Source organism: Sciurus vulgaris, assembly GCF_902686455.1.
Source record: "Sciurus vulgaris genome assembly, chromosome: 1".
Lineage (NCBI taxonomy): Eukaryota > Metazoa > Chordata > Mammalia > Rodentia > Sciuridae > Sciurus > Sciurus vulgaris.
The window spans coordinates 91,352,002-91,378,908 of NC_136461.1; the positions used below are offsets into that span (position 1 = coordinate 91,352,002).

Consider the following 26,907-nt stretch of genomic DNA (forward strand, 5'->3'; position numbering starts at 1 on the left):
AATTTGTCATAAGTTCTTTCTGTTGAATAATATCACATTTAACCTCAAAATCATGAACCTTTCGAATATTAAGAATTGAAGCTCCTGGGATGAAGGTTACATTTATATGTAGGTCCCAAGATAGCCCTGAGGTCTAAATAGGAAAATGTCTCTTACAAATTATAACAAAACTCTCACCTCAAATAAAACATTCTGAGATGTATATAATTATTTCCATATTCAGTATCGAGAAAGTTGGGGTTTATAGAAATGATAAACAAAATGCTTTACATTCAGGAAAACAGGTCCTAATACCTGTTTGTACCAACTTGAAACCCAACATCCTGTGCAGAAATCTATTCTATTCTTAGCCCATCATAAAGTCACCATTTTTAAAAACACAGATCCTGGAACTTCCAGTAAATGCCAGCCAGAGTTGTCATCTAAACAAATAAAATCCCAGTAAGACTAGCTTTAACACTTCATTTGAATGAAGCATCAGATTCAAACTGAAACTGAGTCAACAAGGGCTCATGGGGTTGCTGGTACCATTTCTGGGAGTATGGTATCATGAACTTGGTTTCCATTAAGTGTAGCTATAGTAGTGTGGTTCTAAATCAGCTCCAGAACTTCTAACCAATATTAAACTGCCTTGATTAAGGCAGAGAGAGATCTCAGCCCAGCCAAAGTTGTTCTGTTAAACAGCAAAGTTTTAAAGTACACATTTTGAAAGGAAATCTCACTGTCTATAAATGTTGATCATCAGTCTCAACAGAGGAATAGTCTTTCCTGTTTATTCCATGTTTTTTTTCCTTTTTATTCTTTTTCACTGTTTGGGGGTTGTTTGTTCTGTTTCTTCTAACCTCCTCTGTCTATCAATAGAATTGATAAATTTCTAGTTAGTTCCTTTTGGCTCCTACCTGTCTTGATTAGAGAAGAACAAACATCTGAGCCAAATCAAGGACAAAAGTAATTCTAGCTAAAGCTTATTTTGGCTCAATTTTTCTATATATTTTCCTCCTAAGAATGATTTGTAATTGGCAGATTACAGAGCTGTGCAGTTAGGAAGATGATGAATGATAACATATTTTGCAATATTATTTTAGCGATACTACAAATTTTGTCATCTCTAACATTTAAAGAAGTCTGAATGGAATATATTTTCCCTTTCTGTGAAAAAAATTAAAAATTTGAATGAAATACATTTTACCCTCTGTGAAAAAAAATTAAATATGATGTCATTGATATATAGTGAATTGCTTTATAATTTCCTCAGACCTGATAAAACAGGATAATTATTCAGAATACTTTAGGGCATTACCTATATTGAATAGTAAGACCTTGAGTTAAACCTATTTGGAATATATTAGTTCAATTTACTACAAACACATGAAAAAAATATATAATTAAAGTATTATAGATTTGAACTAGAAAAAAGTTAATGTATTCTAAATGAAACTAGTTGAGTATATGATTAGAATACATAATAATTAAAAGTAATATGATCATTAATGAGGTCCTACCTAAATATTTCTTTTTTTTTTTTTTTGGAAGAGTAGATAATCTATAAGTAAGATGCTATTGATTTATTAACCATGCTTGAAGGACTATTACTATTTTCTTATTAAGGTTTTGATTTTGCAAACACTATGAGAGATGTAAGAAACAGAGATGAAACATAGAGAGTGATAATTATTTAATATTACATTTGGTACTACATATTTCCCTAATCTAGTAGAAGTGAAATCAGTTTGGGTGACAGAATTTCAGTGTTTCTCTTAATCGTCTTTCAGATTAAAATTTAAGAAAATCATATCATACATTTGAGTGAAGTGCTTTAAAAAGCCTCAGGCTCTCAGTCACAAGGATAACTATGTTTGTATGATACAAATAACAAATAACATGATGAAATGATTTCTGCTCAGATATTCTGATAACCTATTTCAATTTAGAAAAAAGAACTCTAGGCTATCAGTGATTTAGTTTTAGAATCTAAGATAGGTAAGCAAATTTGGGGGAACTCATGATAATCTATATGCCGTCTTTGTTTCACATTTTTCTTTTTTTTGTTTCACATTTTTCAATTTGAAATATGTGAACTGAACTAGACAAATAAAAATCACAGCAATAAATTGAAACAGAAATGTAATGGCAGGCATTAGTTTTCAGTAAGTCATTGAGTAAAACATTAAAGCCAGGCCAACTACAAAATCTTTTGCTAAGGCTGATTATGCTGCAGATTATAAAATGCCCTAATAGTACCAATAAATTAGAAGCACCTTCCTTAGAATAAAGTGACAAAAAATATTTTGTTTTTAAATTAAACAGAATAAATGTCTAAGAATCAATGTTCGGGGCATAGATATTTATGATTGTTATGTCTTGCTGACTTATGCTTCCCTTAAGCAGTATGTAATGTCCTTCTTTATCCCTTCTGACTAGCTTTGGCTTGAAGTCCACATTATCTGAAATGAGGATGGGTACTCCAGCTTTTTTGCTGTGTCCATGTGCATGGTATGTTTTTTCCCATCCTTTCACCTTTAGTCTATGGGTATCTCTTTCTATGAGATGAGTCTCTTGCAGGCAGCATATTATTGGATTTTTCTTTTTAATCCAATCTGCCAGTCGATATCTTTTGATTGATGAGTTCAGGCCATTAACATTCAGGGTTATTATTGTGATATGATTTGTATTCCCAGTCATTTGACTCATTTTTGTTTTTTGACATGATTTGTTTTCTCCTTTATTTGGCTATTCCTTTAGGCTAGTTCCTCCGTTGCTGATTTGCATTGTTGTTTTTCATCTCTTCCTCATGGAATATTTTGCTGAGAATGTTCTGTAATGCAAGCTTTCCTTTTGTAAATTCCTTTAGCTTTAGTTGATCATGGAAGGATCTTATTTCATCGTCAAATCTGAAAGTAAGTTTTGCTGGGTATAAGATTCTTGTTGTCATCTGTTTTCTTTCAGGGTTTGGTAAATGTTGTTCCAGGCCCTTCTAGCTTTTAGGGTCTAGATTGAAAAATCTGCTGCTATTCTTATTGGTTTCCCCCTAAATGTAATTTGATTCTTCTCTCTTGCAGCCTTTAACATTCTGTCTTTATTTTGTATGTTAGGTATTTTCATAATAATGTACCTTGGTGTGGGTCTGTTGTAATTTTGTGTATTTGGAGTCCTATAAGCCTCTTGTACTTGGTTTTCCATTTCATTCTTCAGATTTGGGAAATTTTCTGATATTATTTCATTGAATAGATTGTTCATTCCTTTGGTTTGTTTCTCTAAGCCTTCCTCAATCCCAATAATTCTTAAATTTGGCATTTTCATGATATCCCATAATTCTTGTAGATTCTGTTCATGATTTCTTACCATCTTCTCTGTTTGGTCAATTTTGTTTTCAAGATTAAATATTTTGTCTTCAATGTCTGAGGTTCTGTCTTCCAGGTGTTCTATCCTATTGGTTATGCTTTCTATGGAGATTTTAACTTGGTTTATTGTTTCCTTCATTTCAAGGATTTCTGTTTGGTTTTTTTTCAGTTTCTCTCTTTATTGAAATGATCTCTTGCTTCATGTATTTGCTCTTTTAACTGTTGATTGGTGTGATCATTTAATGCCTGCATTTGCTCTTTCATTTCCTCCTTCAATGCCTGCATTTGCTCTTTCATCTCCTCATTTGCTTCCCTGATTGTTTTAATTATGTACATTCTGAACTCCCTTTCTGACATTTCTTCTGCTGTGCTGTCATTGGGATTTATTGATATAGTATCTAGGTTTGTTTGGGACATTTTCTTCCCTTGTTTTCTCATATTGGTCAGATGTCAGTGGGACTCTGAGATATTGCAGATTTCCTCTATTGGCTTATAGTGTCCCTTTAGATTTCCAGTGTATCACCTCCCAGCCTTCAGTAGCCTGAAGTCTTGGAGTAACTTGGTAATGCAGTGCTTCCGAAGAAAGCTGCCCCTAGCCCGCTACTGGTTCCAGGGCTTGGAGCTGGCTCTGTGTGGAAAGGTACTCACGGGGGGGGGGGGCCTGCTCTGAGAAGCTGGCCTATGGGAGGAGCCCACCGCCAGTGTGCGCAGGGCTGCCTGGGGAAGACTCTAGCTGCCCTGCCCTACTCTGATAAGCCACCCGAATCCGGGCCTGCCACCCAGGCCGAGCTTCACCGGGTGGGGAAGACTCACCCGTGGCTCTATTTTAGTCCGAGTCTCTCAATGACTCCCCTTCTTGAATCCTGGGTTCTGGAGTGACTGGAGATGCAGTCACCCTCTAGTCTGCCATCTTGGATTGCCCCGTGGAAAAAGCCTGTGGCCAGAGGGGGCAGGGCCGCCTGGAGAGGTCTCTGGCTGCCTTGCCCTGGTCCCAGAGGCTGTTTGTGGGTCGGAGGTCTCCGCTGGCTTGGGGACTTGTGGTTGGCTCTGTGTAGAAAGGCTCTCACTCCTACCTAAATATTTCTAAGTAAATATTTAAGAGCTTGAAAATTTCAAGTGTAAGTAGACTGAAATAAATAGAAAGACGTGTTTCTCCTTTCCCCCAAACACCATACAAAATATTTTTTCTTACACATGAGAAAGTAATTCTGACTTAAAATGATGAACTAATACATGCTTTTATCTCCTTTATTTTAAACAATGATTAAGATAATAATAAAGCAGTAAAACATGAAAAAAAAAAAAAGCAAAAAAAATAGTATGAGAGAAAAAAATGTTAGTGGAGAAAAAAGTTTACCAAATTTTTTGAAGTGATGATGAGGTTTATTAAAGATATAAGATGTAATAAAATACATTAGCATCTATGCAAAGGAGAGTATAGTTGAGGAGGGAGAGGCCCTACCTTGAAGAAGGGTTATAGAAGAGACTCAGAAAAATAGGTAGAAAGAGTGTTGGGAGTAAGATAGGGTCATAGAAAACAAGGATAGCACTGAAAGCTTGCCTTAAGATCTGTTGATTCTGCTGGGTGTGGTGGCCCACGTGTATAATCTCAGCCACACAGAAAACTGAGGTAGAAGGATTGCAAGTTCAAGGCTAGCCTACCAATTTAGTGAGACCCTGCCCCAGAATTAAAAATAAAAGAAGCTGGGTATGTGGCTAGGTGGTTAAGCCCCTCTTGATTCATACCTTGGTGCCAAAAATAAATGAATAAATAAATAAAAACAAATAAAAAGAGCTGTCGATTCCACCTTCATCCCTAGGTACCAAATTGCAAAAGGCAGATTAGTAAGCTAGAAAATTGTGTCAATTACTTGGAAAGACTTCATGTGACTAACATAGTAAGGTCCAGAACACAGGCTTTTGAGTCATGACAATGGTAGTCTCCCTACCTAACAACTATGGGTAGAAGTGTCAACCCTGCCTAAATATACAGAATTTCCATGGAGATTATGATTCAGATTTTAAAATTTAATGGATAACATAGGTGATCTGATAGGTTCAAAAAGTTAAAATGAGACTGATCAAGGTAAATGTGCAGAAAAAACAGGGTCCCAATGAGAGAGTCTAACAAAGCAGATAAGATGCTGGTATCTTCAGAGACATTAAGAGAAAATAATGAAAATAAGAAAAACGTGGAGGCATATAGGTTGAATTTATAAGCTCCAACATCTGAAGAATAAGGATTCAAGAATAGAAGGGGAGAGAAAAGCAGAAAATTGTTAAGGAAATTCTATAGGGAATTTATTCAGTTATGAAAACTAGATATTCAAATTAAAAGGGCATAGCACATAAATTTAAAAAATCTATTGTTAGAAAAATTTCTGTGAAATGATAGATTAAGAATAAATTCCAAGTCAACAAGAATTAGACTGAAATTGTTTCTTATCACCCATATTGGATGCCAAAAGTTACAAATTAGAGCCTTTAGATTTAAGAAGAAAAATCAGAGGAAGATAGAATAAGGGTTATCTATCTATTTATTTAATTATTTGGAACTGGGAATTGAACCTAGGGAAACTCTACCACTGAACTACTTCCCCAACCCTTTTTACCTTGGTCGACCTCAAACTTGAGATTTCCTGTATAAGGATTTCCAGTTGCTGGAAGTATAGCTATGCATTTCTGTCATGCAAACTTTCCAAAAGTTCAACTACACTACACTTTTTTAAGAAGTTACTTGATGAAAGAACTGCAGATACAGCTCTATGGTAAAAGGCTTGCCTAGCATGCTCGAGGCACCACCAAAAAAGGGAGGGGGCAAGAAAGAGGAAAACACAAAGTTATTTTAGGAGATATTGCAGAAAATAAGTGAAAAAATCAAGACAGAGGAAGACAAGATGAGGAAAACAGTGACTTCCTGTCCCAAATGGCAGCTGTGTAGTAGGCCTTGAGAACATTTGATCCAGAATGGAAACAGATCTGAGAGGGAAGTTTCAGCAATGTTTGTGGAGTTGTAAATCACTGCAAAAATTATGGAAAATAGCATGAATGCTCCTAAAAAAACTAAAAATAAAACTAATGTATGATCCAGTAATCCCATTACTGACTATCCAACCAAAGGAAATGAAATCTGTATGTCAAATAGACCTCTGTACACCCATGTTCAGTGCATCACTATTCACAACAGCCAAGAGATGGAAACAGCCTAATGTCCATCAACTGAAGAATAGAGAGAGAAAATGAGGTCCATATACACCATGGAATACCATCAGCCATAAAAAGAATGAAATCCTATCAATTGCACAACATGGATAAAAGTGTAGATCATTAAGTGAAATAAACCAAACCAAGCACAATAAGCCTCATTTCACTCATGTAGCATCTGAAAAAACTGTATAGAAGTTGAGAGTGCAATGTTGTTTATCAGAGGCTGGCAGAGTGGAGAGAGGTGATCAGCGATTACTGAGGTATAGTTACATAGGAGTAAGAAATTCTGGTGTGCTGTTGCACAGTAGAGTGACGATAAGTAACAGTAATGTGTTGTACACTTCGAAAAGTTAGAAGGATTTTGAAAGTTTTCCCCATAAAGAAATGATAAGTGTTTGAGAAGCTAGACATATCTAACCTAATTTAAACATTATACAATATGTAAATATATTGAAACATCATATTACCTGATAATATATACAATTTTTATATTTATGTTTATGTACCAGTTGAGAAGCAATCTACAGTTTTAAAAAGAGATATAAATGGAATTCATCTAAAGATAGACTTTAGGAAAAACTGGATATGGTGCCAGCAATATTGAGCATATAGCCGGGCGCAGTGGCACAAGCCTGTAATCCCAGTGGCTTGGGAAGCTGAGGCAGGAGAATCAAGGGTTCAAAGCCAGCCTCAGCAATGGGGAGGCACTAAGCAACTCAGATAGACTCTGTCTCTAAATAAAATACAAAATAGGGTTGGGGATGTGGCTTAGTGGTTGAGTGGCCCTGAGTTCAATTCCCAATACAAAAAAAAAAATTGATGTATGTAAAAAGATGTCATCTGATCTTAACTCTAGTAATAGTTGGTACTTTGAATGGCACAGATATTATGTTACTGGACTTAGGAAGGGACTGTGTAAGTCCATCCCTTGGTTGTCATGGAACAATGTAAACATCCATAATGTAAACACTCATGCTCAACTTGTAGAATCAATTTATTAACTGATTGCAGAATAACTGAGAGACAATTCATCTGCTCTAATTATAGGAAAGACAAAATGTTTCCATAAAATGAAGCAGAAAAAAAAAGTTCACATTGTTAGGGAACTGTAAATTGTGAGAAGAAATGGGAAGACAAAAATCTTCATATTTAAAACATATGGTTGTAAGGTGTTTTTCCTACGGTTGATGAAAATAATGAAGTTAAAAATATTAGTCTTGAAATCATAAAACCGATATGGGTCAAACCATGAATAATCATAAACTCATATTAAGATGAGACATGAAAGAAAGAAAATGGGATTGATTGTTAGCAAATTGTTCATTTTTCATTAGTAAACAATGTTTAAAAATGATAAAACAGTAGAAAAATTAACATATTATTAGAAATACAGATTTAAAAACTTGAAGGCTTAAGATTGAACCATTAAATGTGGTTACCTCTAAGAAGCAGAGCTGAAAGAGGCTGGTACTTTTCATTCCAAACCTTTTTTCATTCAGTTTTCTAGCCATGTGTACAATATTTAAATTATAATTTAAAAGGCTGAAATAACTACCAAAACTTCATAGCTGTTAAATTTTAAAAGTAAAATAATCACATTTATATATTGCCTGTTGAAAAATCATTTCCAAGTTTAATGTGCCTTGCTTCCTTGCAGGGAGAGGAAGTAGGTAGAAATGGGAGATGTAAATAGTCTGCAGTAAAGGAAGCTACGAATAGCCTGCATTTTAATTTGGTTTCGGTCCGGTAAAGATAAAACTGAAATTGTGTTTTTTAAACTTCCAGTTGTCTTATAATTGAATGAAAAACTCTTTTTAATTCTTTCAACCTTAAAAAATCAGAAAGCTATGAATTATGACATCGATCCGTTAACTTCATGTAAATGCTGAGTTTTCTGTGAAAAATGCATGTGAGGTCTTATAAAGGACAAGTTGAATTGAGTTGTATTTCTTATTAGGTCTTATTGATTTGGTCCTGCATGTGACTTATTGGTAGTTATCTTGTCTGTATAAAAGAAATTTATCCCTATAATCTAGTAAATCAATTTAATTTTTCAAACGTTAACTCCGTGAACTTCTAGTGAATGGACTTTTAAGTTAGATGAAAATCATTTTCAAAATATGCATGTGAAAGTGCATCAGTTCTGGCTCCAAATAAAGATATTTTATACCTAGTCTTTGGCCAGAAAAGATTCTATGAACATTTATGAACTTCATGCTTTGCATTCTTCCATTCTTCTATGTGGAATCCTCTCTCTCTCTCTATCGTTTTCCTCCATGTCTAGGATCAATTATCTATCTCCCATCTTCCCAGAAGCTCACAATATGCAATGGCATGCTTTGTCTTCTTGGCATCACCCTGTATTTGACCTCAATTCATCAGAAATTTTCATCCTGGGGTCACATCCATTGAGTAGTTTTAATCTAAGAAGCACACTTAGAGAGAGAGCTAATGACCCAAAGTATTCACAGTTTGAAAATAAGATCTATGTTTTAAAAGTGGCCTTTGGTTTCTTTATCTAAAATAGTATATTAAAAAATTTGGACTCCATAGCAATAAATTTACTTAAAACCACAAATAGATCTATGATAATTTTGTATGCAAATGTTCTTTGCTTTTCACTACATAGTGGACAAAAGTGCATTTCATACAGTTCTTCCGCATTGGATAACTTTGGTGGGGTGGTCATTTGACTAATTGACTCTTCTTTATGTGCCTAATTTGGTAAAAGAAATCAATGCTTGCTCTAGTCAATTGAACTTTAGCAAGTGAATCCTTAGGTGTTTAAAAGAAGGAATTTGGAATGTGACCTTCGAGTAGGGGAGTTTCACTCACTCACTCACTCATTTATTCATTCATTCAGCTAAGTTATTGAACAGGAATTACTGTTCTAGACATTAACATTACAGTAATAAGCAAAAAATGATACCTCTGTTCTGTGGAAGCTTATATTTTGATGGAGAGAAAAAATAAATAAGTTAACAGACTAAACATATCAGGGAGGAGGAAATTTAAAACAGATATTTAAATAGGGCAATTGGATGAAGTGACTGAAGAACTACTTAGATGAAGAAGGCAGGGGGAAGATCTTAATCTGAGGTCTAATCGACAAGGAGTAAACAGAGTCACCTACTGAATGGAATGATATCTAGGTATTTTGTTTACTTCACTGGTAAGTCACTTAGTGGATTTAGTAGATGGCCTAGAGAAAGGAAAAATCTTAAAGTAGTGGGAGATACAAGATAAGGAGTCTGAACACTTGGATTTGGACCCTGATTCTATTTCCAGCTGTCTAAGGAACTTGAACAATTGCTTAACCTCTCGATGCTTCATGTGTAACAACAGTAATAAAAATCTATCTCAAAATGTTATTGAGAAGATTAAGAAATGCTAAGTGTTTAGAAGAGTGCTTGGTACATAGTCAAGTACTGAAGAAATATTGGCTATCATCAGTGCTCTTTGAAAAAACTAGAGGATGAAGACTGGAGACATGAATAGTCCAGATCATGAGGCTTGTATAGTCAGAGTGAGTATATGATTTTATTTCAGGTATGATTGAAAATAAGAAAGACTTTACAAAAGGAGGGAGAGAGAATGACAGAATGTGAGGTGCATTAAAAAGATCCCTCTTTTTACTGTGTGGAAAATTAACTGTAGAGTAAAAGAGTATGGGAGAAATCTCCAGGAAGAGGGTAGCACACTGGTTTAGGTGAGAGATATGGAAGTGGTGATGGACATGCAGAAAAATGTGTGAATTTGGGGTTCATTTTTTAAAATATAGTTGATAAAATTAGTTTTTTCAATTAGAGGCAAGGTCAGAGGGCAAAGGGGGTGATACAAAAATCTCTTTAAAATAATCTAGGCTAACATCTAGATTTTTGGCTTGTCCTATTAGATAGGTTGTGGTACCATTTACTTGGATGAAATGAGTGAGGAAGAAATCAATGTGAAGAGGGAAGATCAAGAGTCCAATGCAGGTTGTTTTATGTTGTTCATGACTGTTACTCATGCCAGTGGGGATTGTGTACAAATCTACAGAGTGCACATCTTTTGAGACTACAGTATTGACAGTCTGCAGATGATGATGACAATGAAAGCCAGGGCTGCTTATTGCCTCAGAGATGCACCCACAACAGAGCTCTGCAAGTCACCACATTTACAGGCCCCAGCAAAGGAGCCCAAGAAGAAGCTACTGGTAGGATAGAAGAAATTCCATGATTAAAAAAATACAGAAAGAAGAAAATGTTTTAAGAAGAATGCAGTACTGACCTGTGGTGAACATCACTGAAAAGATGATAAACCAAAGAAGCAGTTATAGTAATTTTTTTCAAGGGAAAAATAGGAAAGAGGGGCAGGGAAACATGAGGTCATGGGAAAGTTTTAGTGTTGTGCTAATGTCATTGTTTGTCTCTAAAAATCTAGTAGATGGGGAGCAACAGATGATGCAAAAGAACATAATTCAATAAATGAAGGCCATGAGCAAATGGTAGCTCAGGGTAGTAATCACACCTGTCTCTCCTTTAATATTTGTGTGTGTGTGTGTGTGTGTGTGTGTGTGTGTGTGTGTGTGTGTGAGAGAGAGAGAGAGAGAGAGAGAGAGAGAGAGAGAGAGAGAGAGAGAGAGATCTGTGTGACTTACTTTAATTAATTAATTAATTTTCCAAGAATGTTCTTTGTGAAGTATATTTCATCCAGGTTATAACTCTGAGGCAAGAAGTGGGAAGTTGAATTTCTAATCTAGGCCATGCCATTCAATCATTATATAATGTTAGACAATATGCTTCCTCTCTGGAGTGGAGTTTCCTCTCTATAGAATGGAAGTTCTGAAGCCTGACATTTTTGTCATTTTAACTAAAGGAACAGTGACGAGATCGTGGATCAACAAAGTTTTATATGCTGGTGGGGAGAAAGTACTGTTTGTGACCAAATTCAGACAAACAAAAGAAACATCACCAGCATGATGGAGACCACCATCACCATTATCATAATCCTTTATCCCCATGTAGCAAAATCACAGAAAGAGCTCTCATTGTTGATTTCTTCCCAGAAAAGCTCCCTTTACACATGGTTATCAATTTCTTAAGCCAAAATTCATCTTATCAAATGAAATTTGTAAAGTTCAAGTTTTAGGAATTTAAAAAACTGACTGATTTTCAAATTATAATTTTGTGGACCTTAGTGTCAAGTAACACACGTATCCTCAGATTCTATCCACAGAAATTTTAAAAATAAAATAAGCAATAACAGTCATTTTTATTTCTCAGCTCCCCCAAACTAGCTTTTGTTGAAATAAATCATTATCTTTTCTCATTTTATTCTTACTTTCTAGGAGGACAAAAGAAACTCAGACAAAAAGGATAATTTCCCCAAATGCCTGGAAGACAAATAAATGTTTCTGCAAAGGTGGATGGTAAAGAACGAAGTTAGGAGTCTTGCTTCATTGATTTTCTCTTGCTGTGCTTTTCTGTCCACAGTGAGATGTATGAAAATATTAGCATTCATAATACATTGCATGTGTATATTTTGTATATTCAGGAAACGTACTGAATAGGTTACTGAGGAAAGTGACCATTTTATTTCTCTGATGACATTTATACATTAAATTTTTTATGATCAGTTACAGTCCATATTTATCAATCAGTAGCTGAGGAAAAGCTATCACTTGGGATTCGGCAGGAAGATCAGTTGTTTGGACCAATGAAGCATAAAAACCATCTGTCCTCTCCTTTGTTTTTTAATATGTAAATAAAATATCCTAGATTAACAACTTCTGGATTTGAATCCTAAGGCTGTGCCCATATAAGTAATTTAGTAGAGTAATAAATATGTTTTATGTACAGAATGGTTTTTGTATTTCTACTTAAGGCCATTGGAGAACTCATGCAAGAAGAAACAGATATGATTTGATTTTTAAAGTTCATTAAAGCTACTTAAAATAAGTTTGTCTCTATCATATATTTTGGTATACTATAAAATCCATTTATATCATTTAAATTTTTATTTGCATGTCTAGTCTTACCAGTTACACTGTTGAGAAAAACATGAGGATAAGAAAAAACAGAGAATTAGAATAATTTTCCAGTGGGTTTGGTAAATGGGATCAATTTACCAAATAATATGAATGTATCTAAATAACTCACTTTTTCCAAAATTAACACGATTTTATACTTTTACTTATTTAAAATAGTACATCAAAAATAAAATAAAATGTTCACAGTATTTAATCTGTGATTCTCCATTTTAGGAACTGAAGATAAGAAAATCAGAATTAAAATCAAGCTCTATTTCTTAAAACAAAATTTTGCCTCAACTTTTCCTTTTATCTTTTCTGGAATAAAACTTATGAATGTATCTTTAAGGAGAAGCTTCTTTAATATCAAAACATAAGGGCAATTGTGTTATGAAATCCCAGATAATTTGGAAATTCATGCTTGCTCTGGAAACACAAAATTATATCCTTACACTGTTTATAATTTATTTGTAATCTAAAAATATTTAGGACATTAAAAAAGGAAGATTCATCAGTTTATGGTAAAATTACTCATAAGTATGGCAAAAATAACTAGGGTTTCAGTTTTAAAAGAAAGGATCATCAAGTGCATGGGCACTGGACAAAGTACTATTCTATGCTGCAGTTTAGAATTTGGGGTTGAGTAGAACTCTCTTGTTTGAAGTCTTCCTCAATTTACTTGAAATGTATTCTTATCAATTTCCCGGACTGCATTTGTGAGTTAACTCTCACTCCTCTCCAACACAAGCATATAGTTTGACTTTTCTGTTATTTCTGCTTTCATTGAGACTTTCAGTGTGTCTTGCTTTAAGTGCTAGATAGAGCAAAACATCAGGAGTTTTATAATGAAATTCTTCGTTGCTCTAAGGGAAGGAAGAGAAGACATTAAAAACAAAGGTGAAAAAATGCTGTGCTTTTGTTATCATTTTTCCCCAAAACGTTTTGACTTTGTAAAAGGCATAATGATGTTTTATATTTGACACAGACTGATTTCTTGAAAGCAATTTAAAGCTTTTTATTTTAAAAAATTAGATTTTTTCTTAAAACAGTTTGCAGACACTAATCTTTGCCTACCATGTTTCAGGTGGACTGTGATAGTCCCCAAGGATTCAGTAAGGATAGATACTGACCTCTCAGTGTACAACGTGTCTACAAAGGTGTAAAGCTTTAAAAAAAAATCGCTATTTTCTGTAAAATGTTCCAAGGAGCTAAGTGCCTTGACAGTCAGGTAGGGGTCTCTGGGAGACCATGCCGGGGAAAACCAACCTTAGGAAGCAATCAGTGAAGGCTCCTCGGAAGAGTTGGTGTCCTGTGTGTGTGTGGGTAAGATGAAAAATGGTTAGAATTGATAGGTAAGATAAGGAGGGGAAATGTTCCATGAAAATGGAGCGAAAATCCAATGTTCAGGAGAATGAAAATGCTCACAATTGGAGAACTGAAACAGGGATGGCAGAAGCCTCGCTGAGTGCCTGGTGAGAAGGTCGAGGGCTAGAGAATCAGGCAGAATCCATTCTCAAGAGAAACCGTGCAAAGGTGTCTGGGTTCAATTCTAAAAGCAAATCACTTAAATACAAGTGCAGTATGGCTAGATTTATAGTTGGTAAAAAATTACACTAAATATTCCGTGTGATGGAGAGTGACTCCCTTGTGCTAAACCAAGTGAGTAGGAGGTCATTGCAGTGATCTGGTTAAAAAAAGATGAGTGATGCTCTGCATCAGAGCAGCAGAAGTGAGAACACAGACAAAAGATGGTTTTCAGAGATGAATGAGAAGGGAGTAAAAGAGGTTGTGACTGAAGAGGGGAATGAGATTCTTGAGAATCAAGAATGACTTCTGACTTTTTTAATTTTATTTTTTGGCACAATTGGGTAGAATGTGGCTCCATTAGCTAAACCTGAACTTATTCAGGTATCTACAGAATTTCTACTGCATGTATCCCATAAAAGACATCATGGATGGGGAAGGAATTTGTCTTTGAAATTGGAAAGACTTGCCTCCCATATGTATCTTTGTATCTTTGGAAGTTATAAATTCTAATTTCTAATATAAATTTTCTCAGCATGTGTTTTCCTTAAGTTGCCAATATTAACACCTAAACCAGAGTTCTTTCAGAGTTTAGAACTTAGAACAAGCACGTGTAAAACAGCTGGCACAGTGTCTGTCAAGCAGCAGACCCCTGGTGTTGCTGTAGCTGTCTACTTAGGTGCTTGTCCCCACTAGATGGAGATGGTCTCCTGTTCATCTTTGGATCTACAAATACCTTGGCAAAGTCAAGAAATATTTGTTGGATGTGCATAGAAGATCATTGGCACATAGAAAATTTGTTCCTTTTTAAAAACTTTTGGGCATAAACACATAACAAACATAGTAACCCAAGTTGTCACTGTGACCTTGTTTCTAATGTCACTGATACTTAAATGATAAATGTGAAATCTCAAAGCATTGTTTAAATAGAAAGATGCAATCAGTGGTTCACTAGATGGCACCAAATCATTGTCCTAAAATAAAACTAACAAGAGGAAATGGGGGGCAGAGGACTGGAAAGCCGAGAAGTCTGATTATAAACTACATTAAATATCTATTGGTGATCTCACGGGGTGTGTAAGAGCTTTAACCATACTTTTTCAGTCAAATTCTCACATGCATGTAATTATATTCTTCATGTCTAGGAATGTGATATGATTTAATTAAGCACAGAGGACTTTGTTCTATTCAGTCTCTCATAGGAGGAAATTAAGCACTTAGGAAAGAACATTTCTGCACCTCGCCCAGGCCACTAGGGTGCATTGCTGTTGAAGCATTTTTTTCATTTCTGTTTTCTTCAAACCTTTAATTCTTTGTTAGAAATAAACTAAATGGTGCCCTAGTGGTCTCAATGACTTGTGATTCCCTCAGTGCCTTATTTACTATCTGGAAGTAACTCAGACCTTGAAGGCAAGGAAGCTAGTTTGTTTTTTAGCCTTTTAAAATTCATGTAATGTACCCTGTGACATTTTACTTAAAAGAAAATTCACTGAAAAAGTGAGGGGAAATGCACGCGTCAATGTTGCAATTTTATTCTCTCTCCCAATCCATTTCTACTCTCTGCTAATTGGCTGTGTGTGTTGAGAGGCTTCTGTGAAGACTGAAGATGCCATTGATGAATGAGCCTTCTTGCTCTTGTTACTACACTGCTGATAGTATAATTATCCAATGTCCCATTCTAGATCTCAGCTGCATAGCAACTGTACTTAGTCCCTTTTGGAACACTGAACCCTTGATACCGGTTTTGTTTTGTTTTGTTTTGTTTTGTTTCTAATTTTTTCCTACCCTTTCTGTTAATGGTCCTGATGTTGATTAATATCTATTTTCTCTCCCAAGTCCTTATTTTGATATTGGGTACTTATAAGACAATATTGGACATGGAGTTAAAAGGATTCTCATAGATTAATTGATCCAACCTGTACCAATTGTTAGGAAAAGTAAAGATTAAGTCAAGTTTTAATCAAATTATAACCTAATGCCACAGTGAAAATTGTTTAATTTCATTTGTAATTCTCTCATATATATATACATTATATATATATGTATATATACACTCATATATATATTAAGATACCCTCTTTTAATTGACTTCTTTTTTAATGGAAAATATGAATTTATTCATTTTTATGGAATTCTTTGGCTCTGGAAATGTTTTCTAAATTGTAATTAAGGGCTGTGGGCCAATTGATAATATCCTCTCTGCTCAGAGATGCTCAGTAAATGATTATTTGACACAAATACAATAGGATGAACAAAACTACCCAGTTCTTTAGACAAAAACCATTAAAGAGTTAGATTTTCTGTTTGTGGCCTGAATGTCTCCATTAAGTAAATAAATAGCTGAATTGTAGATAATCAAAAAGATTTGAAGAAATGTAAGAAATAAGTCAGCCCCTTGTAGCCACAGGTTCTTCATCCTCATATTCAACCAACCTTGAATCAAAAATATTTGGAAAAATCCTGCTTCTATACTGAAAATGAACAGACTACTTTTCCTGTCATTATTTTATTGCCATTAAACTCCAGTGAAACCGCTGTTTGCATAGTATTCACATTCTGTTAGGTTTTATAAGTGGTCTAGAGATGATTTCAAGTATATGGGAGGATGAGCATAGGTTACATGCAAATACTATGCTCTTTTATATAAGGGACTTGAACATCTTCAGATTTGGGTATCTGTGAGAATTATGGAACTAATTCCCCATGTGTGCTGTTTTCAATATTTTATAGGGGTATCTATAACAACTCAAACAATAATCATCTCATTAAATAAGAAATTTCAAATAATGACTTTATTATTGCTTGGTATTTGCATTATATTGACTGGTAGAATTTATATTTTAGATGAGTTAAAATCAGCATTGTGGGCCCTGGGTTTAATCCCTAGTATTGTAAAAAAAATAGTAATAAAAATATTAATAAATGAATCTAGTTCACTTGATTGTCTCAAACTTTGTCATCTATGGAGGAAATGAATAAAATGATCTATGATGATACAGATATATAGCCATAAATATATGTCATAAATATGTCATGATATATATGTATGTGTTTATTATAGATCAAGTTCTAAGACCTAAGGATACCATAGAAGTATTATCAATAGTTCAGTAAGAATGAAAGAAAAAAAAGAATGAAAAAGATGAATTTTTCTCTACTTGGATTAAGCTTATTTGTCTTAAATATCATTTTTAGTATTGGAGAAAATTTATGAAATTATAAGTGAATTGAAAGAAACAAACAAATTGTTCTAATTAGAATAAGATATGCTTCATGTCTGTATAAATATGTTAGAATATATATATATATAAAGATCAAATAATTTTTTTTTAAAATGTGGAAAGATAAAAAAAGCACTAACTGGAAAAGAAAACGAATTGTATGTTATGAAAGAGTCGAGGGGTGTGTAGAATTATCCAGCTGCAATAGAAATGACTTCTAACTCAATATACTGAGAGAGAATATATGTAGAAGTGAAGTTCATTTCTAAAGTTGAGCAAATCCAAAATTTTCCCTGTTACTTATTCAAAAACATAGCTGACATACTTTAAGATGCAAAGGGTATTACCTAGCACCATCTTGTTGCCTCTCTTTGCTTTAGCAAAATCCATTTGTACTTGGCAGGTACCTGGTCTCACATGCAATGGCTATGTGCTTTGATTTACTGTAAGATGCTAAGAACAAAAGAGTGAATGGCTTCTTAGGGCCTCAATTGGTTCCTTTATAACAAAGGGACCTCCCCCAAAACAAAGAAAAGCCCATGACTGACCAGTCCTAATGCTGTCATTTAGTAGAATATCCCTAATCAGATGCTTTATGAACTATTAAAATATGTACTTGAATTCTTCTTTGTAACCTCTCAAAGTCACACCAAGTTATTCTTGGTTTGAGTATTTTTTTTTTTGTATTGGGAATTGAACTGAGGGGCACTTAACCACTGAGTCACATTCCCAGCCCTTTTCTATTTTTTATTTTGATAGAGAGTTTCATTAAGTTACTTAAGGCCTCACTAATTTGCTGAGGCTGGCCTCAAACTTGCAATTCTCCTCCTTCAGCCTCCTGAGTCACTGGCATTCCAAGCTTGTACCACCAAGCCAAGCTGAGATTTTCTTATCTTATTCAGTGGAGACATCATCTGATAAGACAGGTAACTACTATGGCATTGAACTGAAGATATTTCTTAACTAAAAAAGAATAGACTATAACAGTAGATTTTCTTTATGTAAGAAGTGTTTACCTATTGCATATTAACCATAGACCCTACAATTTGAATTATAAAACCAAAGCATATAGAAGATTTAAGAGTTACATCAAATAGATAAATTTTCTCTTGCTTAATCTTAATCACACCTATGCTATTTCGATTTAACTATTATGTGGTTAAAAGGAAGCTTTTCTTAAATTAAGAAGTAAAATATATCATTATCTGCCACTTGAAATAGCTAATGTTCTGTATAAAAATTTAGGAATAATTCTTAAGGCATCTTAAAGAATTAATTTATTCAGCAGACATTTGTTGAGTAAGTTTTCCTTCCCAGGAAGTCTTCTAGGCATTGAGACATACAACATGTAGAGTGAATATGAAATACATTGTTGATGTCCTCACAGAACTGAAGTCCACCAGAACATTAATTACACATGCAATAAATAACAAAACATGGAAAGCACAACTTTAATTTATTCTAATTAGGTATATGTATAATATGTAAAAATACACTCTACTGTCATGTATACTAAAAAAAAATGAAAAAAAAATTTTTTTTTTTAAAAAGCACAACTTGTAGTGAAATATAGGAGTCTGGGAGTACCTAGCAGGAACACATAGGAAGACAATAATGGATTCTGCAAGATGGTATATTTAAACCTGAAGGAAAAATAGGGGTTTGTCACATATGGGAGTGACCAGGGAAGGCTTATAGGGGAAAGAGTACTTCAGGAGCAAGAACACACAGCATCTTATAATGGCCCATTGTAAGAGAGTGTAAGGCACATGTAACCAGGATACAGTGTGCCAGGGGAGAAGTGGTCAAACCTAAAACTAGAAAAGGAGGGAGGGCCACCCTGAAGGGGACTTAAAAGCCCTGGACTATGTGCTAGGAACAAGGAATCCATGGGTGGTTTTTAGCAAAGCAAAATAATTTCAGATCTGTACTTCAGAAAATTCTTTTGGCAATAATGTGGACAGTGGGTTAGTGAGAGCAAGAACCAGAGTCATGGAATCATTGTGGTTGGCTTTTGGCAATAATAAATGAAACTAAGGACTGAGGATTCCTATGCATGGGTTAGCCTTCAGGTTTACCTTACTTTCTTCTGATTAATATTGTTGGATTTACTTGGAAATCCTGAGACGACTAATGTGTGGCCTCTGATGTGGTGATTCCCTACATCTTTTTGAGACTGTGATAACTGAATGTAACATTTTGTATTTTGCCTCTTTTTTCATCATCCAAAGCACTTTGCAAAATTATCTTTAAAATGTCTTTATAAATCATGTAACTTTCATTTTAAGTATTTACTCACTGAAGTCTTTTATACTATAAAGTAATTATTTCAAGTGTTTTACTTTTCTTCCCCACTTAGTTCTATTTCAGAAACACTGGTTATTGAGAGAACACTTATTATTGAGTGTCATGCCACATCAGGTCAACAACTAAACCCTGATCATAAATGGACTCACGACCCCTCCCATGCAATTCATGACCACTTACTAATTTTGCATTCAAGTCACAGATGTGTCCCATGATGACTTCAATCAATGCAAAGAAGGAATTGTAAATCCAGAGCAGACAGAACCACACATTTTAGGAGGCAAGAATGAGAGTCCATAACTCATGCTACATGCTTGACCTTTGCAGAGTATTGACTTTCTACTGGGGTAGGTACTTCCTTTTTATTTTTTCAGTAGATCAAAGCAGTACTGGGAAATTCTACATAGTGGAGGGATTGTTTTGTTTTTATATTTTCTGTTCACACTTAATCTCAGAGTAACGTCCTTTTTCTCAGTCTAGAATGTTCTCCACTACCAAAAATGCTTCCCCACTCCTCAAGGCAAGTAATGATTGACCATTACATTTAAAAAATAAAACCAAACTTATCTCCACTAGTGCAGCCAATGGAGTTGACTGTATTTGCCAGGTTCCTTATTCAAGCCACAAATGGCAACATGGTACCCTAAAATCTGAAGACCTTAAACAAGTAACACTGAGTACCTGGGAATGCTTAAGCCACTAACGAACACTTAAAAGCAGGCACTGGTTTTTCTATAATTAGGTAGTCTATGACTATTTGAAAAACATAAAGATGCCATGTTCATTAAAACTACTTAGAAATGCAACTTTGAAAAATCAAAGTATAGTACTCACTTAGCTTTTTCATGCAGTCACGAAGTCTGGTTTCCAAGTTGAGCACCCTTTGATGTAGTTCCTCATAGTCATAGGCACCAATTTCCTCCTGGATCCCAGTGAGGACAGCAGACAGATTCCGAATTTCCTCCTTGAACTGAGTGATCAACTTGGCATCTGTTTTGTACTGCTCCAGCACAGGAATCAAGGGCAAGAGCTCGTCCATCTTCTCTTTCAACTCCTGTGGAAAGCAGTGATTGTTCCTGAGAATCATTTAAAACAGATCAAGCAGCTCCATTCTTTTTATTACGAAACATAAAGGAGATTATTCAAACTGCTTCAAAATTCCTTAATGATTTCTGGTTGAAATTTGATATTTTCTGAAAACCTAAGTGGTGACATGATCATTAGTAATAAATCCACTTATCTTGCCTTTCCCACACAACAACTGCTCTTTAAATGGCTACATGCTTTTCTACAAAACAAATTGATACTTATCATAATTAGAAAAAAACTTCCTATGGTAGCAATTATGGGTTTTTCTATTATCTCACTCTCTGGTAGCATTTTACAAAGTAACAATGTATCATCTAGTTAGCAAATAGAAACAGAATCTATTCTCTAATTACGCATTAAGTGTGAAGGAAGTTATTGGTCAAATATCTTATTACTAAGCTTATTTAAGATTAATTATTCACCTACTTAATATCCATGTTGTAGGAGGACAAAGGGAAATTTTGGATTCAGGATCAGCTTTTTCCTCAAACTTAGATTTTTTTTCTAATCATTGCCATTTATTCCTTCGTCCTTCCATTGTTCTCAGGTATTCCTAGCTCATTTTAGTATCCATCTTAGTACAACTTCATTAGGAAGGTAAGTTCAGGAAGTATAATAAATCATGCAAAGCTTCCCAAAGCTCAAAGAAATGTATGTAGCTATTTACCATTTTGAATTATTGCCTATTCTCTGACTCCATTTGTCAGATAGCATAGATAATTTAGAGGTCTTTTTGTAAGGTAGAATTGCTTACCCATGAAGTCATTAACTCTTTAAGGGACCAAGGTACATAATTTATATAACAGACAAGGAAGTTTCACAGAGCTGTTAGAAACTCTCTCTCTCTCTCTCTCTCTCTCATACACACACACACACACACACACACACACACACATATGGGCACGAACATACCTTCCCGGTGTCTACTACCAAGTTACATTCCCAGTTTATTTTTATTTTGAGGCCTGGACTTGTTGAATTGTTGAGATTAGCCACAAATTTGCAATCCTCCATGCCAGGTAGCTGGGATTATAGGCGTGTGCAACCATGCCCAGTAAGTTGTTTAAAACTTAAGTTGAGGTTTTTCTTTCATTTTTGTTGAGGCAGGTTCCTGCTGTGTTGCCTAGGCTGGTCTCAAACTCATGGGCTTAAGCACTCCCATTTAAGGCTCTGGAGTGGCTGGGACTAAGTAGATTCCATCACAGTCAGCCTTTAGAATTGATTTTTGTCAAGAGAACAAGAAGTATGTTGTCAAAGCAGTGTCCCTTACTCCTAGGCATCACAGGTCTGCGATTTCACCTGAAATTTCTAGATGTGTCTCCTTTACTACTTTCCCTTTAATTGGGTGACCGTACTCAAAAAAATATCTCAGGAGTTTTATTCAATTGCAGATGATATCATTTGTAGAAAGAGGTACCATTCATGATCATTTGAGAATAATACATAGGAGCTGTCAGAAACCATACTGTATACTAAGAAGCTGAAAATTGTATTTTAAAATAATTTAGAAATGTCACTATTATAAGTGCATTGAAATAGCATGAGCTCCCATTGCTTCCCTGATTTATAGACTTGTGTTTCTTGTGTAGAAGTTTCTACTTGTTCTATAAATTCAAAAATCTTTGATTTGTATACATGTACATGCTGTGTGGGAGGGTAGAGAATCTTAGTAATGAGACTCATAAATATCACAGTCAAGAGGCAGAATCACAGCTTTTCTCATTTTAGTGGATTGTTTTGAAATAAACTTATTAGTTCGAGCATTTTGTGGCAACCCTAAAGGGAGATACAATTGCTTCATTAGGATTTTAATGATAAGAGTTCTGTTGGTACCATTTGCTGCATATTATAACAACGATTACAATGAAAGGTTTTACATCTTACTATGGGCATATTTAAAGGGGAGCAATTCAATGTTAAAATTTGGTAGTTTTTATCCCCTCCTGAATTAAATAAAATAAGTATTTTTATCTTTTCAAAAATTTATAATTAGGTTTTGACAATCAGCTTTGAAACTCTGGAAATTTATCAGAAAGCAGTGGAATATCCAACCAATACACATATCAAATACATAAAAGATTAAATTATAGTACCCTTGATCTGTGTTTGCTAATTCCATCTCAGATTTTACTTTCTAGTATGTTGCTCTCATAGTAACAGAATATCTTACCAAAAACAACCTTTTTTCTATGGGAATGATAATCTCCAGCTAGCTCAAGCTTTTCACCAGAAAGACCACCGGAGGAAAAATCTACCTAGGGGTTTTGATAAGATGAAAATGGTGCATCAGAGGATGGTTTTCTAAAAAGGTATTTTTCAAAGTTCAACTTGATTTTGGAATGTTCCATTTCTTCTTCTTACATATGACTCTTGACACCTAAAGCTAATCTGATTCACAGTGGAACTTACTGAATAAGTTCAACAAGCATGTTGAGCACTTATCATTGTGGTTTTCAATTCAGAGAGCTCAAGTTTACTTGGATAATAATACTATTATTATAATAGTATAATAATACTATTATAATAGTATAATAATACTATTATAGTATTAGTATTAAGAGCCATGGACATGGACTTCTTGGTTCAAATCTTCATTATGCTATATGTCAGATACATGACCCTGGAAAAATTACTCAGCCTCTTTATATAACTTTATCTGATGGGGATAAAAATAGTGTTTATCTTACAGGATTATTGTGAGGACTAAGTTAATTAATACATTTAACATGGTCTCATCTGTGCCTTGAATTGTATAATTGTTCAGAAAAAGTCTTATTGCTATTATCAATACTGCTACTGGAATTTTGACATTCAGTTTCAGCATATGCTTTGGTTTTACAAACTTAAAAAAACATGTCATTATATCATTGGTGCTGCCTGAAAATTAGCTATTTTTATTGGCTGCCTGGTTGCTGGCAGGCAGATTATATACTAAGACAATTATTTCTATGGATTTCCCTCAGTTTTGCTTCTTTGTTTCCAGTCTTCTCCCCAAAGGTGCAATATGCTTCCACATGCGTTCCGAGTTTTGTCAACCCAGGTAACTTAAGCTGTCCCTTGGATTCTCACTGCATCATCACTGCATCATCCATTGTACCAGACAACCTGAGCTCCTCCTCTTCTGTGTGCCACTTCTTTCTGGAAATGCACCCTCTGCACTTGAAGCACCAGCTTACCATGTCCTACTTTGTTAATGATCTCAGCTTTGGGTTCCCATTATTGCTCTTCTATGTATATCCTAACTCTGAGCATCAAAATTTGAAACTGAAAATTATTTCATCTTCTTGATTCCCTCTGTGATTTAATATATTTTTGTCTTGGGGTAGGGATAGGGTCACTTCCAAAACTGCTCTTTCTTTGCCAAATCTTATAACTCTTCCCCGGATCTTCCTTAAACAAAATCAACCACTCTTCCCTTGTGCTCTTAAGTAATGCTTAAATCTATTTGCCATCAGTTTCACTTGACTCTTAGCTATCTTTCATTGAAGAGAGACTATGGATTACACATCCAACACAGGACCCAGCACTGCCTTCTACAATGTGTGTGTGTGATCAATAAATTCTGGTTAACTTTTATTATTTTGCTCCTCAGGCTTATATTCTTTCATTTACCATTTCCCATAAATTCTCTATTCATCCAGTTCATACTTTTATTTCTTATAATCTTTAAATTTATTGTATCTCCTAGGTCTAGTTTGAACTTTTCTAATTTTGTAATCTCCTGGTGTTGCTTATTTCTTCAACTTAAATCCCACAATTCTTCACTTTAGCCTCAACTGTCAATAACCTCAATTTGCTTGCCCTCTTTTTTCCTTCTGTTGTGATCTTCTGGTAATATTTTTAAAGTGGCTCAGCATAAAACTCTGTCCTACACCTTTCCTTATGAAACCTTAGGAGAAAATTCCAAATCATGATAGTTTCTGCCACATTAAAATGTGCTCTGTAGTGATCCTGTTTTGTATGTCCCTGGCTAGCTCCCCACTGTTTCCAGTATGCGCAAAAAAGCACTTCTTTTCTTGACCATGTGCTTGAATTCAGTTCTACTCCCCCAATGTTGTCAGTGAATCTCACTTTCTAATGCGCAAGAAAAATTAGGGCTGTTACTTGGGCAACCACAATGTGTTTTATAAACTTTTATGCTATGCTCTCATGTGGTAGATTATTTATTTTTAATACAGGCTCAAATGATTTTATCAGATCCACTTTGTTTTTTAAATTGATGCTTAAAATACTCTTTTTCCATTTTCAGTGTTCCTAGGTAATTGCCATAAACCACTTAAAATCTAAAAAAAAAAAAAAAAAAGACCATTTGTATAAAACAATTCTTTTTTAATATGCTGGTATTAACTAATGGTTTTATAATTTATCTCCTTTACATTTCTCCTCATATTAGCAAGACTTAAAATCATCAGAAAACTCTGATAATTTAATTATTGATTTTCCTTGGGATTTCCACTTGTCTTAACTATTGAAGTGCCTGTAAATATACCCATCCCCCTAGCTCAAGAAGGATGAGGTTTTTGTTTATAACAGCCTTCTATGCATTCCTACTACCTAATGGTCAGTTTTAGTGAAGAGATGATTGATGTCCCCAGTAAGTCTTTAACCTTGTACATGTACCCAATGCACAATTATTTCTAGCTGAGTGCCATTCTGACTGTCTATGGCACTCACTCTCTCCTCTGGATTGACAAGTTTGCAAAAGTCAAACCTACTTGAAAATGCTTGGTCATTAGCGTCTTCCGATCATCTTCAATCTGCCGAAATTTGGCCTTCAGTCCTTTCATTTGGGTTTCCATTTTTAAAACATATTGGAAATCTCTCTGAGTTCTCAAGTTTAAGACTTCAATAGACTGGGACATGTTTTGAACCTGTTAAACCAAAACATTGGTTGTACATTATTGTCCGTTTATAAGTATATGTAATCACTACCCGACCACCAAAAACAGCATTAACCTAAAGAACTGTGTCAAGTTCATAATTGCATTTCCATATGTCAAGTTTTCAGAAGGACAATCCTTCATGAGAAGCATTCAAAGAATCCAGTAAGAGAAAAGTATATCTAAACAGTGCACAAATGAAAAGGACATTTTTAGCATTAGAAATAACTGAATATAAATAAGCACTTAATATATTAGAAAATAAACCTTAAAAATTGAATTTTCATTACAAGGTTTTTTAAGCTTTAACAGCCCACCCTAATATATGGAAAATAAGTTGTTTCTGGCTAGGTACAGTGGCACATGATTGCAATCCCAGTGACTTGGGAGGCTGAGGCAGGAGGATCACAAGTTACAGGACAATCTCAGCAACTTAGGCCCTAAGCAACTTAGCAAGATCCTGTCTTAAAATAAAAAATAAAAAGGACTGGGGATTTGGCTCAGTGGTTCAGTGCCTCTGGGTTCAATCCCCAGTACAAAAACAAAAACAAACAAACAAAAAGATGTTTTTATATTAATTCTGACTTTTTAAAGATCAGGAATGCTTAACAATTATGGATGGTACTCAAGTATCTAATAGACCTAAAATGCAATCATTCCAGTACAGTTACTTCTGATGGATCTAAAGTACTCCCCCAGGAGTGAGACTGAATTAACCAGATAAGAGATAGCAGTCCTGGACACCTTCTAAATTGGTTAGTGTACTGTTTAAGAGACCTGGAAAATAGCAACTACATCAAGTTGCTTGGTGGACAGGCAGTAAATACATGGTAATCTGATGACATCGTCCTGGGTTCCTGGAGCTCTGGGCTGTTGAGAAGTAGGAATAGGTGACCTGTAAGCATGCAGAAGTGAGAAGGGGGAAAGACCGCCCTAATTTTTGTGGAAGCAAAAACCTGAAAACAAAGGAAAAGCTTCAAAGAGTAGGGAGCTGCAAAATAAATTGAGAAATAGAAAATGAAAGAGCTTTTTCCTAAAGAATGTGGTAGGTCTCTATGCACTTCACTCAGTGTTGTCTTTAGAACAACAACTTTGGCATCACCTGGGAGCTCAATCTATATGCAGAATCTTGACCCATCCTAGAGCTACAGAGTTAGAATCTGCATTTTATCAAGATTCCCAAGTGCATCTTCAAAGTTTGAGAAACACTGCTCATTACTCATCCCAGAGGTTCTTCCATGAGAAAAGCAAAGGTACAGATCTTCACATAATTTGATCCATTTATTCTATATCAAATACACATGATTATTAAAGAAAATAGAATATAT

The 26,907-nt window shown here is 34.8% G+C and overlaps 1 protein-coding gene and 1 long non-coding RNA gene across 4 annotated transcripts in view; both read right to left on the minus strand.

Annotated features, from left to right (window-relative positions):
* Positions 1–26,907, minus strand: part of LOC306657390 — a 1,092,042-nt gene that overhangs the window by 520,805 nt on the left and 544,330 nt on the right. The window lies entirely within an intron of this gene.
* Positions 1–26,907, minus strand: part of OLFM3 (olfactomedin 3) — a 209,111-nt gene that overhangs the window by 5,519 nt on the left and 176,685 nt on the right. For all 3 annotated transcript variants that reach the window (XM_079133079.1, XM_079133081.1, XM_079133080.1), the window contains exons 3-4: positions 25,415–25,570; positions 20,445–20,664 (exon numbers count right to left, since the gene is read on the minus strand). In XM_079133079.1, coding sequence (XP_078989205.1) covers positions 20,445–20,664; positions 25,415–25,570 — 376 coding nt within the window. The remainder of the gene's footprint in view (positions 1–20,444; positions 20,665–25,414; positions 25,571–26,907) is intronic.